This window comes from Microcaecilia unicolor, chromosome 12 (genome assembly GCF_901765095.1).
Source record: "Microcaecilia unicolor chromosome 12, aMicUni1.1, whole genome shotgun sequence".
In the NCBI taxonomy this organism is placed as follows: domain Eukaryota; kingdom Metazoa; phylum Chordata; class Amphibia; order Gymnophiona; family Siphonopidae; genus Microcaecilia; species Microcaecilia unicolor.
Window position 1 is genome coordinate 38,481,420 of NC_044042.1, and position 15,789 is coordinate 38,497,208.

The 15,789-nt window shown below is 45.6% G+C and overlaps 1 protein-coding gene across 1 annotated transcript in view; it reads left to right on the top strand.

Annotated features, from left to right (window-relative positions):
* Window positions 1-14,256, top strand: part of LAYN (layilin) — a 39,457-nt gene extending 25,201 nt beyond the window's left edge. The window contains exons 5-7 of the mRNA XM_030220751.1: window positions 4,983-5,063; window positions 11,922-12,024; window positions 12,820-14,256. Of these exons, the coding sequence (XP_030076611.1) occupies window positions 4,983-5,063; window positions 11,922-12,024; window positions 12,820-13,183 (548 nt within the window). The 3' untranslated portion in view covers window positions 13,184-14,256. The remainder of the gene's footprint in view (window positions 1-4,982; window positions 5,064-11,921; window positions 12,025-12,819) is intronic.
* The last annotated feature ends 1,533 nt before the right edge of the window (window positions 14,257-15,789 follow it).

Genomic DNA, 15,789 nt, shown 5'->3' on the forward strand with positions numbered 1-15,789 from the left:
GAGCCCGGGGGGAGGGGGCACATTTTAGCCCTCCCCCCGGCGCCCCCCCCCCCCCCCCCCCCCCCCGCCGACATTGCCGCCGCTGCAGCCTATCTTTACTTTTGCTGGCGGGGGATCCCACTCCCCGCCAGCCGACGTCTTCTTCTCAGTCGCTTCCTGCTCTTCAATTTGTTTGCTGACGTCCTGCACGTTGTACGTGCAGGACGTCAGCAAACAAACTGAAGAGCAGGAAGGACTGAGAAGACGTCGGCTGGTGGGGAGTGGGATCCCCCGCCAGCAAAAGTAAAGGTAGGCGGTGGCGGGGGCGGGTTCGCCGGGAGGGGGGTCCGGGGGTGAATCTGCGGGGGCCCCGGCCCCCTCAGGCCCCAAATAGCTACGCCACTGGTTTGGGGTTCCCCATGGACTGAGTTGAGAAACCTATATGGAGGAGCGTAGATGGGCCATTTTGGTCTTTATCTTCCCTCCGCTACTACATTACTGTGATGAAGGCAATTTGCAAAATCCATTTTCATAGGTAAATGGGCTGTTTGGAGACTGTCCACCCTCCGTATGGGTAAAGGTATTTATGGTTCTTTCAGTTTCACTAACTATTAGAACCCAGTGGCATACCTACGGGGGTGGGGCTTTGGGGGACTGGGGCCCCCAAATTGGATTCGGGCCCCCCCCCCCCGAGGTCTACTGGCTTGGCTGGCAGGGGTCCCCAAGCCAGCTCTGTTTGCCACCGTGCTGCGTGCCCTACTTCCCCATCCCCCCACGCATGCTCGGTTTTAGTGAAATTGAGCGTACACGAGGCTTCACACATTCTCAATTTAGCATGCATGCCGCGGGGAGAAGCAGGGCAGGCGACGTGTGGCAGTGAACAGCGCTGGAGGAAGGTTTCTGCCAGCGGGACTTGGGGACCCCCGGTAGCCCAGGTATGTGGGGTTGCAGCGGGGGCGGAGAGCAGCAGGGAGGCAGGGCAGAATGTGCCCCCCTATACACACTTTGGGCTTCAGCCCCTCCCTCCCCCCAAAAATTGAGATCTGGCAACATATCTATTAGAACCTATTGTTTTGCTTTGACTGGAGCTGCTCTTTCAGAAGCTGTCACCCTAGGTGGCTGCCTAGTTTGCTAATAGTTAAGCCGTCCCTCTACATACAGTATGTAAAAGGTATATTTACACATATAAATCGACGTACATATAAGCAGCAGTTTTAGAACAGGTGCTATATATATGACTATGGCACAACAAGCAGAACTTTAAAAGATAAAATTGTATTTATAATCCGCATTATCTCTAAATTCAAAGCGGATAACATATCACATACACAGCAAATAAGACAAACAAACAAAAATATAATATAAAAATAAAATCATATCATCAAATCAAGCAACAGTACAGTCTTCAAGACTTCATGCAGTGAAATGAATGTAGTGAGTATGGGTGGGTGTTTGCGTATTCTGTATTTTAGAACGTCAACCCACATCTACCTCAAAACATTTCCACATTGCCATTTACACCTGTTTCAAGTCATACAAAATTCTCAGAAGACTTTTTGTTTGCACCTGTGGTTTTGAGAAGAGCATGAGGAGGGAAGAGAAATGTACTTACCTCTCTGGCATTCAAAACCTCCTCCACTCGCAAAAAGTTAGATTTTTGAAGGTTGGTTTATTACTCAGCTCCCCCACAGATAGGCAGTTTTCCAAAATCAGCCACTTATACACTAAGTAGCAAAATCGACACTTAAAGTTGCGTGTGATGTTGCTTTTTTTTTTTTTTTTTTGTAAAATAGCTGCTTCAGTTGTGTGTATGGTGTAAAATGCTTCCTTGGTGCTGTTATGCAAAGTGTAGAAAAGGCTCCATGTTCAACTGAGCCTCTCTAAAATACTAGTTTATTTTTTCATGCACAGATCTAAACAACCTATGTAAAGCTGCCATACTATTATAAGTCCATGAGTCTGTAGTTCTAGAGAACTGTTCAATAATAGCAGTAAAAATGTAAGGCGATGGTGAGCTAAGCAAAGAGCCAGGGGTCTACCACAGTTCATGTATGGAAAACATGCTTAGTACTTCAGGCCCAGAGAGGTAAAACAATGGACATATCCCAAGCATCTCTGCTGACATAACAGTTACAAAATACTAACAGGCTCCAGGACATAAGTACATAAGTATTGCCATACTGGGAAAGACCAAAGGTCCATCAAGCCCAGCATCCTGTTTCCAACAGTGGCCAATCCAGGTCACAAATACCTGGCAAGATCCCCAAAAAGTACAGAACATTCTATACTGCTTATCCCAGAAATAGTGGATTTTCCACAAGTCCATTTAATAATGGTCTATGGACTTTTCCTTTAGGAAGCCGCCCAAACCTTTTTAAAACTCCGCTAAGCTAACTGCCTTTACCACATTCTCTGGCAATAAATTCCAGAGTTTAATTACACGTTGAGGAAAGAAACATTTTCTCTGATTCATTTTAAATTTACTACATTGTAGCTTCATCACATGCCCCCTAGTCCTAGTATTTTTGGAAAGCGTAAACAGACGCTTCACATCTACCCGTTCAACTCCACTCATTATTTTATAGACCTCTATCATATCTCCCCTCAGCCGCCTTTTCTCCAAGCTGAAGAGCCCTAGCCTCTTTAGCCTTTCCTCATAGGGAAGTTGTCCCATCCCCTTTATCATTTTCGTCGCCCTTCTCTGTACCTTTTCTAATTCCACTATATCTTTTTTGAGATGCGGCGACCAGAATTGAACACAATATTCGAGGTGCGGTCGCACCATGGAGCAATACAAAGGCATTATAACATCCTCATTTTTGTTTTCCATTCCTTTCCTAATAATACCTAACATTCTATTTGCTTTCTTAGCCGCAGCAGCACACTGAGCAGAAGGTTTCAACGTATCATCAACGACGACACCTAGATCCATTTCTAGGTCCGTGACTCCTAACGTGGAACCTTGCATGACGTAGCTATAATTCGGGTTCCTTTTTCCCACATGCATCACTTTGCACTTGCTCACATTAAACGTCATCTGCCATTTAGACGCCCAGTCTCCCAGTCTCGTAAGGTCCTCTTGTAATTTTTCACAATCCTCCCGCGATTTAACGTCTTTGAATGTGTCATCAGCAAATTTAATTACCTCACTAGTTACTCCCATCTCTAGGTCATTTATAAATATGTTAAAAAGCAGCAGTCCCAGCACAGACCCCTGGGGAACCCCACTAACTACCCTTCTCCATTGAGAATACTAAACATTTAACCCTACTCTCTGTTTTCTCTCTTTTAACCAGTTTTTAATCCACAATAGAACACTACCTTCTATCCCATGACTCTCCAATTTCCTCTGGAGTCTTTCATGTGGTACTTTGTCAAATGCCTTCTGAAAATCCAGATACACAATATCAACCGGCTCAACTTTATCCACATGTTTGTGGAGTAAACATGACCCCAGTGGATACCCCATTCTGTTGCCTGTGAGTTTAACCACTGTTTCTCAACCCTCCTGGAGACACACCTAGCCAGTCAGGTTTTCAGGATTACTACAATGAATATGCATAACCTAGGTCTGCATATACTGAAGACTCATTGGATGCATATGGCTTATGGTTTAGTTTGTTTGATATACCACACTTTCATGTGACCACAGCAAGATGGGTAACAATTCAAACATAAGAAAAAGGAAAAGGGCTCCAAAAATACTAGGACTAGGGGGCACGCAAAGATGCTAATAAGTAGTAAATTTTAAAAAAATCGAAGAAAATATTTCTTCACTTAACGAGTAATTAAACTCTGGAATTCATTGCCAGAGAATGTGGTAAAAGCAGTTAGCTTGGCAGGGTTTTAAAAAGGTCCATAAGTCATTATTAAGATGGACTTGGGAAAATCCACTGCACATTCTAGGAAAAGCAGCATAAAATCTGTTTTGCTGTTCTGGGATCTTGCAAGGTACTTGTGACCTGGATTGGCCCCTGTTGGAAACAGGATACTGGGCTTGATGGACCTTCGATGTGTCCCAGTATGGCAATGCTTATGAAAGGAACTCTATTGTTTGATAAGAAAGGGAGAAAATAGAAACTATACATTCATTTTAAAGAGAGATACACACAGAGGGAGAATTCTCAATATCTTGCTCAATCATATTCCTTTTGGTACTCCTAAAAAGCTGATTCGCTAGATGTGCCTCCAGGAGAGGGTTGAGCAGCGCTGAGTTAAACAAGCACCTGTCTGGGATGATTTAGTTACAATGCATCCTTCACGGAGGCCAAGGATTATTGTTATTTAATACATTTGTATCCCGCGCTTTCCCACACAAGGCAGGTTCAACGCGGCTTACAAAGTAAATATAATTACAAAGTCGTGTAAGGAGAATATTACTAACTGTAGTAAACATAGTTATAGAAAGGCCTTAAGAATAAGTGAGATGAACATGGAAAGGTGCAAAAAGATAGGATAAGCAAAAGGAGAAGGAATGGGAGGGGTATGGTATAGGGAAAATGGTGAAGAAAAGACAAGGGGATAAGCATGAAGGAGAATTGAGAGACAAGGACGAGATATAATGATCATCAGAACAGGAGTCATATGGATGGGCTAATAAGGTTAATTTGGGACGTTAGGGTAAGCTTGCTTGAAGAGATGGGTTGTCAACATTTTTCTGAAGGGTAGATAGTCGTTTATTGTTCGGATGGATCTTGGAAGAGCGTTCCAAAGCTGGCTGCCTAAGAAGGAGAAGCTGGATGCATAGGAGGTTTTACATTTAATTCCTTTGCAGCTGGGAAGGTGCAAATTGAGGTAAGTACGTGAAGACGGTGATCTGTTTCTAATTGGGAGGTCAATCAGGTTATTCATGTAACTAGGAGATTCTATGATAACCCCTCAAAGGTCCCTTACAGTCCCATTTTACTGTGACTCTAGCATGTAGGGACTACCTTTGCTCTATCTGTACTGCCACACTGAAGAAAAGTTCCAGAAACTGTTTATGGCTTTCTCTCCATCCTTAGATAAAGCTGTGCCGTTAAGACCCAGTTCCCCTGAAGAACCTGTTAAAGAAGAAGAAAACATTACGGTGAAGGAAGTTAAAGGTACTGTTGGGGACCCATGTTACTTCTGTCACAGATAAGGAGCAGTTTTCATTGAGTCACCTAGTGACAATATGCACAGATAGTTTTGTACCTACTTAAGTGTAAGTGAATTCTGAAAGCGAAATTCCACAAGTCATCAGTCCTTATAAATTCACTTACAACTGATAGGGGTAATTTCATAACAGATTACCTAAAACACTTTTTTAAAAGGCGCCTATGTGCTTTTTTTAGAATATGTTTCTACAATGACCCTCTGAAGAAGGTGTAAATGTGTACATATACAGGTGTACAATGAGGGGCATAATCGAACGCGAACGCCCATCTCCATGGGCATCTATCTCCGAGAACGGGTACGTGAAGGGGCGGGACAAACCGTATTTTTGAAAAAAATGGGCGTCCATCTTTTTTTCGATAATACGGTTTGTGCCTGCCAAATGCATCGGATTTGTGCGGATTTGAGCTGGGCGGTATAGTTTTTCAGCGATAATGGAAACCGAAGGCGCCCAGCTCAAAAACGAACAAATCCAAGGCATTGGGTCATGGGAGGAGCCAGGATTCGTAGTGCACTGGTCCCCCTCACATGCCAGGACACCAACCGGGCACCCTAGGGGGCACTTGTAACAATTAAAAAAAAAATTAACTACCTCTGAAGTCCATAGCTCCCTTCCCTTGGGTGCTGAGACTCCCAAATCCTCCCCCCCCAAAACCCACTGCCCACAACTCTACACCATTACCATAGCACTTATGGCTGAAGGGGGGCACCTAGATGTGGGTACAGTGGGTTTTGGGGCGGTTTGGAGGGCTCCCATTTACCACCACACGTGTAACAGGTAGGGGGGGATGGGCCTGGGTCCACCTGCCTGAAGTCCACTGCACCTACTAACAACTGCTCCAGGGACCTGCATACTACTGTGATGGAGCTGGGTATGACATTTGAGGCTGGCATACAGGCTGGAAAAAAAAAAGTTTTTAAAGTGTTTTTTTTTTTGGGTGGGAGGGGGTTAGTGATCACTGGGGGAGTCAGAGGTGGTCATCCCCAATTCCGTCCGGTGGTCATCTGGTCATTTAGGGCACTTTTTTGGGACTTGTTCGTGAAAAAAAAGGGTCCAAAAAAAGTGACCCAAATTCGCGCTAAAAACGCCTTTCTTTTTTCGATTATCGGCCAAGGACGCCCATCTCTCCTCGGCCGATAAACACACCCCAGTCCCACCTTCACCACGCCTCCGACACGCCCCCGTCAACTTTGGCCATTTCCGTGACAGATTGCAGGTGAAGTTGCCCAAAATCGGCTTTCGATTATACCGATTTGGGCGCCCACGGGAGAAAGACGCCCATCTCCCGATTTGGGTCGAAATATGGGCGTCTTTCTCTTTCAAAAATAAGGCGGTTTGTGAACTACACACATATAATCCCAACTGTTCTCAAACTATACTCCAAAGAGTGAGTATACATGCTCTTGTCAGCACACATATTTGCATGCATGCCTACCCTGGCATGATTGTACAGCAAATTACAAAAAATCAGGAAGAACAAATCCAACAAACCAAGTTAAACCATAAACTCACTATAATAAACTTGGGTTCAAAATAATTTATCTTTTTTTATATATGCACTTTAAAAAAATACTATAAAGTGTTTTAAATTGTTTTAAATGTGCTCAGACCATACCGTTTACACCCATTATATCCCCAAGAGGAATATGTGGTGGTGTCACAATGGAACCATCATTGCACATATGATGTTCCACCTCCTAATATTTGTGTATGTACATACAGCTGAGCCCAAGTAGATCTTAATCACCGGTGTATGCGTATATCTATAATACATATGTATAGGTCATAAACTACTCACATTAAATACTGTTAGACTTGAGCTCAAACCTCCGCCCATAAATTATGGTGCATTCCATATTACCATCTGATACATGGATATAAAACATACAGTTCAATGTTTGTTTGAACCTAAAGGAGGTATGTGTTAATTCATGACACCCTGATCTCACTTCCCCCACATATCTTACATAAACCAACCCACAATGTGATATACACACATATTCACATAATTATTTCACTTCCCTTGGGGTATATTGTGCTCGTGCTCGTGCTTGTGCTTCATTAAAATCACATATCATTCATCCATTCCAATCTTGCCATCAAAATAACTGCTCCCTTTAACTCTGGCCGAGTTTCAAAAGTCTTCATCAGAAAGGGAAACTAAAAATAGAGAAACACTCTTTAACAAACAAACCACACTTACAGGGTGAAGTATACACTCGCAATGCTTCAAACAAACTCAATATATTAGAACAAAGTAACTCACAATACTAATCCTTTAAACCAATTTACAGGCATCATATAAAAAAAGATAAATTATTATGATTGTACAGCAGCCATATTCAATGCATAAATATGTGGGAAAAGCTTTATAAAGTATGTGTGTATTTTGTTTCTGCTTATCGGTGAGGTATGCTGAGGAAATTATATGCATTGTATTGAAAATTAAACTATTGTACTAGAAATCCATTCTAGGTTAGTTCTCTGAGACAGGATCTCAGCACTAAACTCCGCTACCATGAATGAATAGGACACTGGTGTACTATTTACATGCTTTATTTACAAGTTGAAATGGGAAACTTCTCTGAGGACTTCTTATTAACAACTTCCTACACTTAACATACAGAAAGTTATATAGCCACTTGCACAACGTAATCCAAAAGACTTTCCGCATACCCTAACGTTTGCTAGACTCTCTCTGGTCCAAGCCGAAGTCTGTAGCTTTAAACAGCAAACCCTATAATAATTTCACTATAGGATGCTACCATTAAACTTAGTTTACGTGCATTTTCCTTGCACAGCACTGAACCACAATGTTTGTTCTCGCTTCTTCCTCTTTAACATCAGCAAAATTTGCCCTTTTCCTTTCTGAGCACACCACCCGAACTCTCGTCCACGCTCTCATTACCTCTCGCCTTGACTACTGCAACCTACTCCTCACTGGCCTCCCACTTAGCCATCTATCCCCCCTCCAATCCGTTCAGAACTCTGCCGCACGTCTTATATTCCGCCAGAACTGATATACTCATATCACCCCTCTCCTCAGGTCACTTCACTGGCTTCCGATCAGATACCGTATACAGTTCAAGCTTCTCCTCATATCACCCCTCTCCTCAGGTCACTTCACTGGCTTCCGATCAGATACCGTATACAGTTCAAGCTTCTCCTCCTTACCTACAAATGCATTCAGTCTGCTGCTCCTCACTACCTCTCTACCCTCATCTCCCCCTACGTACCCGCCCGTAACCTCCGCTCGCAGGACAAATCCCTCCTCTCAATACCCTTCTCCACCACCGCCAACTCCAGGCTCCGCTCTTTCTGCCTCACCTCACCCTATGCCTGGAACAAACTTCCTGAACCCCTACGCCAAGCCCCCTCCCTACCCATCTTCAAATCTTTGCTCAAAGCTCACCTCTTCAATGCTGCCTTCAGCACCTAACCTTTTGGAAATCTAGACTGCCCCACTTTGTCTGCATACTTGTCTTTTAGATTGTAAGCTCTTGAGCAGGGACTGTCCTTCTATGTTAAATTGTACAGCACTGCGTAACCCTAGTAGCGCTTTAGAAATGTTAAGTAGTAGTAGTAGTAGTAGTGTTCTAATTAGGAGATTATTTCCCCTGGCCCCAGGGCTGGTTCAAGGGTATTAGGCTGCATCAGGAGCCCAATAGTACCAGAGAGGTTTAAAAAAATGGCTTGAATCCAGTCTGGTTAAAATTTTCTCTACCTTTCTGGCTGCGATATGGTAGTATAGGCTCCTGACGCAGCCTCTTTCGAAGAAACTTGGCCAAGTCGGGCACAGTTTTTACCCCTTTTGCTGCTGTTGTTGCTAATAAATTGTTTGGCCTACAGTTTGGCCTTCTTTATCTCTGTTTCGCCTGTCTGCTCACCTTTCCTGACCGTCTGGTTAGTGCCAGAGTAGTCTGGGGGCAGAGCTGTGAGTTACCCGAGCATTGATGTTCAGCGGTGGCACTGGATAGCTTTTCAGTTATCTTAGGACTGCAAGCAGACTGTCCAAGTTAACCAGATAATTGTCTGGGTACTGCCTCTGAATATTGGTGATACCCAGGTGACTCCTGGCAGGCCAAACCCCTGCATATTTAGTGCTGGTTCCTGGATAAGCCCTGGCACTGAGTATCAGGTCTAATTCAGCTGACAGCAGCCTGTGTTTAAAGAAACACTGACCACTACTGGCTAAATATTACCTCCATGATATGCAGCATATTTTAGAAAATATTTATGTTCATATATATAAAGTTCATGGAAACTAATACATTCTTTGGCAGGAGCTGGATGTGGGATCATATTTTATAAAGGCATAGAAGGAATAACCGTGTATGTTGTGTGGTGTAATAAAAGGATTTTAAACTAAAACTCTCAGAAGAAAGTCTGGAGAAGAAGTGAAGGCTCTCACTTGCTTTCTCCAAGGCTGTTCAGTGTCCAGCAGTCAGTCCTGTCTGCCAGAGCTGTGGAGTCAGAGTTGAAAGCAATTTTAGGTGGAGTTGGAGTCAGGAAAAAATGTACCGACTCCAGCTTCAAAATAAAGAAAACACTATAATATACGGTAAATGTATTATTTTATACTAGGGGTTCTCAACCCATTCCTCAGGACACACCTAGCCAGTCTGATGTTCAGACTATCCGCAATGCATATGCATGAGATAAATATGAATGCACTACCTCTGTTGTATGCCAAATCTATCTCATACATATCCATTATGGGTGTCCTAAAAACCTGACTGGCTAGCAGGCTTATTTTCGAAAGAGAAGGGTGCCCATCTTTCGACACAAATCGGGAGATGGGCGTCCTTCTCACAGGGTCTCCTAAATCGGCATAATTGAAAGCCGAGTTTGGGCGTCCCCAACTGCTTTCCGTCTCGGGGACGACCAGAGTTTCCGGGGGCGTGTTGGAAGCGTAGCGAAGGCGGGACTGGGGCGTGCCTAACACATGGGCGTCCCTGACGAGCACTTGGGCGACTTTACTTGGTCCATTTTTTTGTTACTACCAAGCCTACTACGTTGTCCGAACTAACCAGATGACCACCGGAGGGAATCGGGGATGACCTCCCCTTACCCCCCCCAGTGGTCACCAACCCCCTCCCACCCTAAAAAAAAAAAAACTTCTTAAATATATTTTGCCAGCCTCTATGCCAGCCTCAAATGTCATACCCAGCTCCATGACAGCAGTATGCAGGTCCCTGAAGCAGTTTTAGTGGGTGCAGTGTACTTCAGGCAGGTGGACCCAGGCCCACCCCCCCCCCCCCCCACGTGTTACACTTCAGGTGGTAAATGTGAGCCCTTCAAAACCCACCACAAACCCACTGTACCCACATGAAGGTGCCCCCCTTCACCCATTAGGGATATGGTAGTGGTGTACAGTTGTGGGGAGTGGTTGGGGGGCTCAGCACACAAGGTAGGGAGCTATGCACCTGGGAGCAATTTGTGAAGTCCAATGCAGTGCCCCCTAGGGTGCCCGGTTGGTGTCCTGGCATGTGAGGGGGACCAGTGCACTACAAATGCTGGCTCCTCTCATGACCAAATGGCTTGCATTTGGTCATTTCTGAGATGGGCGTCCTTGGTTTCCATTATCACCGAAAATCGGGACTGACCATCTCTAAGGATGACCATCTCTAAGGTCGACCTACATTTCGCGATTTGGGCGTCCCCGACCGTATTATCGAAATGAAAGATGGATGCCCATCTTGTTTTGATAATACGGATTTCCCTGCCCCTTCGCCAGGATGTCCTGCAAGGACTTCCTCAGGAAAACTTGGGCACCCCTTTCGATTATGCCCCTCTAGGTGTGTCCCGAGGAAAGGGTCGAGAATCTCTGTTTTATACTTATATATTTGTCACGAAATGCCTAGCCACCCACCTGGGGTTACTCCACAGCCACTTAGAGGGTCTATCCCCATCACAACTCAGGTCAGCCTGCACCTGCCACTTGTGCTCTACACTATCACCCTCCTCCCACCAACTGGGTCACAACTGCCTCTGAGTAAGTCTCCCACTCTCAAATTATTTCTAGTGATTTCTAGATTACTGGATCCACACTCCCAGTGGTTCCACAGTTCCCAGAAAGCACTCACAGAGCCAACACACAAACCACCAGGATTCTTTATCATTCCAGACGGCAGAGTCAACAAACTAAACAGGTTTATTGTCACACTGGAACAATGAACAAAAAATGTGCAATCAGCAAACAATAACAGTTAACTGAAATATGGATCAATTATAACACTAACTAAACATCTATATACTGTCTAAGCAGTACCTGGGAAGGTCAGGACATAATTCACCGAGCCTCAGCAAAGAGATCTGTCTCTTTTATCCCGGGCTAAGACTGAACTCAAAACCAGTAAAGTCCAAATGAGATGAGCTCCTGGGCCAATCAAAGCCCAGTCAACAACATTTCAAATATACTGCTTCTTGCTTCCTGTTCGTGTCAAACTAAAGAAAAAACACTCAGTTCTCTGTAACAGCTTTGCAGCAAAGAAACACCACCTGCTGGCCAAATAGGAGAAATACACTTCAGCGCATAATTCATATGCTGACATCACCAGCCCAAAACTTCTGATGTCACAGCTTTAGTCTGAAAGACAATCTAAACAATTTGTTGTAAATCCATATGGTATCTATATCTCAAGCTATATAATCTATATCTATATATAGATATGGCACAAGAAGTAGTAGTATCTAGCATTTAGGACTATCGCCCTGGACTTGCTGGATGGAGTTGTCAGGGTTTTGTCATCACCAGACTCTGAGACTTCTTATGTAAACCATAATTTGTTTTCTTCCTCTGCAGACAATGTTGGGATTATCTATTACATCCTAGTTCCTACAGTCCCTCTTTTGGTCCTGGTGCTGATCACCACAGGGGCGTTATGCTTTTGGCTGGTTATGAGAAGGTGAGTAACACAAGAATGCTAAGGACTGTCAGTTGCCTTCATTTTTTCATATCATTCCTGGGTTTATCTCACCTCATGAAGGATCTTGTACCTCTAATTCCTCCTTGACATTCTCTGAGAAAAGTAAGACTCCAAGTCTTTACATGTGGCAAGTTAAAAGCAACACTGGATAAGCTTGTCCTTCAAATCTGGCACTGATTGACAACCCTAAGATATCCTAGTGTCTGCACCAGGGGCGTAGCTGCGGGAGGCCACAGGGGCCTGGGCCCCCCAAATTTTGTCCGGGCCCCTGGTTTGGCTGGCAGGGGTCCCCAACCCCTGCCAGCCAAAAACCTTCTTCAGCGCCGGTCTCAGGCGCAGCCGTGTTCGCTGCCTGCCCTCTGCTCTTCTTTCTTCTTGCTGAGTGTCAGCGTGCACAGGAGGAGCAAGAAGAGCAGAGGGCAGGCAGTGAACGCTGCTGCACCAGAGACTGGTGCTGAAGAAGGCTTCAGCTGGTAGGGATTGGGGACCCCCGCCAGTAAAGGTATTTGTTTGTGAGGGGAAGCGGCAAGGAGGCAAGGCGGTGGGGAGGCAAGGCAGGGCATGCCAGCAGGGGGGCGGCGGGGCAGCACTCAAAATGTGCCCCCAACCTCGGGCTCTGGCCCCCTCTTACTGTGAGATCTGGCTAAACCGCCTGGTCTGCACTAGGAATGGCTGGTGCACACTACGAGAAGGAAGGTGTAACTGAACCTTCTCCTTCCCTCTCCCAATTCCTTTCCTTTTTAAGCTGATCTGCTTCTGCCTTCTTTTCTCAAGGAGACAAGCTAGAACTGAAGTGAGAACAAAGGACCATACCTTGTGGATGCCTCCCCATATGAGGAACAGCCCCAGCTTGGAGATCTACAATGTCATCAAAAAACAAACGGATGAAGACTTGGGTGGGGCCAGGTCAGACATTATGAACACTTCATTCCGACTGGCCTATGAGGCCGGCTCTCCCCAGGACAACCTCTCGGGGGACTACGATAACATGGCAGGGAACCACTCTGAGAGCGGCTTTGTGACACTCGCTAGCACAGAGAGCGGCTTTGTGACCAATGAACTGTATGAGCTGTGCAGTGACAGGGTTGGGAGGAGCACAGAGTCTGCCTGGGTGGACAACGAGATTTACGGATATTGAAATGGAAGCCTGAGCGTATACAGGTGGGATGGAATGATCAAAGCCAGCCAAGCAGAGCGCCATTGTAGTAAAGTGACACAGAGTAGTTTGGAGACCCTGTGAAGGGAGACTGAACACTGCGTCCTCCCTTGTGTATTATCCATCTATAATTTATTCCGTCTGGGCTTTAGGAATATCACAGAGCTGGTTTGTTGCCCAGTTGCAGGAGGGAGATATTTGACAACCCCCTCCTGATACAGTGTGGGAAGAATCAGGGACTACAAATCCCACACTGCTTTGGGATACCAGTTCAAAACCAGGACTGGTCAAAGAAGTTTCCCTCTTGGAATTGGGTCACTTGGCAGCTCTGTTTCAACACCTAAAATAAATTAGTGTGATGAGAGACCAACCTGCTTATATTCCTCAAAAGCATCTGAATCTTCTGCCCTCCCAACCTTCTGACCCACAGTGCTGGCAGATCTTGCAGGTGCTGGAGTAGAAGATGGCCTGAGCCAGTAAAGTCCAGGAAATGTATCTTTAAAAATATAATTCTGTGTTTAATTGAGGGGCTTGGCGACTAAGGGAGCCTTCTTAGGCCTGCTACTACAGAGTTTCTGGCAGTAGAGCCAGCATTGTTAACAAAAGTCAGCACATGAACGGGACATATTTTAACCTCCTTATGAAAAGCACTGGACTGGACTGAGCTTTTCTTTTAAAAACTGCATATTTTTATCTGTTTAATTCTTTCCTGAATAGTGCCAGGTTAGGTTCCAGATTGCCTGTCCTCCGTTAGCTAACTAAGGACCCTTAGCAAAAATGACAGATAGTATTGAGAAGGGACATAGAAACATAGACAAAGTGATTCTAGCCCTGTAAGAAACAGGCTTAAATCAGAGCTTGACATATCTTGGGTGCCAGGTCGCCATGGTGCCTAGAAATTGCACATTGGATTTAATCCCCCCACCCCCTCCCGGATTTTAGTGGGGTTTTCTTTTTTGTAATACTACTCAGCATGTGGTATGCTTTGCTTCTACTACTACTTGACATTTCTAAAGCGCTACTAGGGTTACGCAGCGCTGTACAATTTAACATAGATGGACAGTCCCTGCTCCAAGGAGCTTACAATCTAAAGGACAAATGTACAGTCAGTCAAATAGGGGCAGTCTAGATTTCCTGAAAGGTATAAAGGTTAGGTGCCGAAAGCAACATTGAAGAGGTGGGCTTTGAGCAAGGATTTGAAGATGGGTAGGGAGGGGGCTTGGCGTAAGGGCTCAGGAAGTTCACTCCAAGCATAGGGTGAGGTGAGGCAGAATGAGTTCAGCTCTCTATGTAAGCTTGAGCTGCATGGTGCAGGATGCTCGGGAGTCTTGTGGCTTCTAGCCTCACAGGACTTGAAAATGTGAGATCAGCCCGACCTTCCTGTACCCTGTGGCTCAAGTTTACATGAGAGCTGAATCGCAGCGAGGACTAGGAAGCATGTTGTTTACTCTATAAAGGCAGGCTGTGAGGTAGAGAGCTGCATGAGAAAGGGGTTAGAGAGGATTCCCTTCAGGTTAACGGGATTCCTGTGGGGATGGACACAGGTCTTGTGGAATTCCTGTAGAAGTGTAGTGCCAGACCAGCCTACTTATCCTTGCAATCTGCCATGGCAATTATAACAGCACTAAAAAAAATTAATGGATATAGCTGATAGCATTGAAATCCCCATAAGTACTGAGAGGGGAAGTTATCAATATGGGCTAGTGTTGAGTTATTTTACCAGAAGTCAGGTTATTTTAGCATGGGATGGAGGAGATTACTTGCAGGGACAGGTGGAGATTGAGGAGAGTCCAATGGGGATGGGTTAGATTCCAGCGGGGATGGGTGAATTTCTGTGTCCATGCAAGTCTCTTATGTGAGCTGAGGGGAATAGGTAGCAATGTTAGAGAAAGGGGGCTGAGGGGGGTTGAGAGAGAGATTTTGTAAAGGCTGAAGGGGGTTAAGAACCCCCCTCAGCCTTCACCCAATCTTTCTCTCAACCCCCCCCCCCCCTAGCCTTCACCCAGTCTTTCTCTCAACCCCCCCCCCCCCACCTTCACCCAGTCTCTCTCAACCCCTGCTCAGCCTTCACCCAGTCTTTCTTTCTTTCTTTCTCTCTCTCTCATTCCTCTCAGCCTTCACCCAGTCTTTCTCTCTCTCTCTCATCCCCCCAGTCTTCACCCAGTCTCTCTCAACCCCCACTCAGCCTTCACCCAGTCTCTCTCTCAATCCCCCCTTAGCCTTCACCCAGTTTCTCTCTCAGTCCCCCCTTAGCCTTTACCCAGTCTTTCTTTCTCTGTCTCTCAACCCCCCAGCCTTCACCCAGTCTCTCACTCATTCTTCAGCCTTCACTGAGTCTCTCTCTCAATCCAACCCCCAGCCTTCACCCAGTCTCTCTCTCACCCCCCTTCCAGCCTTCACCCAGGGTGGGGGGTGGGTAAGAGTGAGTGAGAAACTGGGTGAAGGCTGAGAAGAGGTTGAGAAAGAGACTGGGTGATAGCTGAGGAGGAGTTCAGAGAGAGACTGGGCTCGGGGGTTCAGAGAGAGAGACTGGGGTGAAGGCTGAGGGGGTTGAGAGAGAGACGAAGGCTGAGTGGGGGATGAGAGAG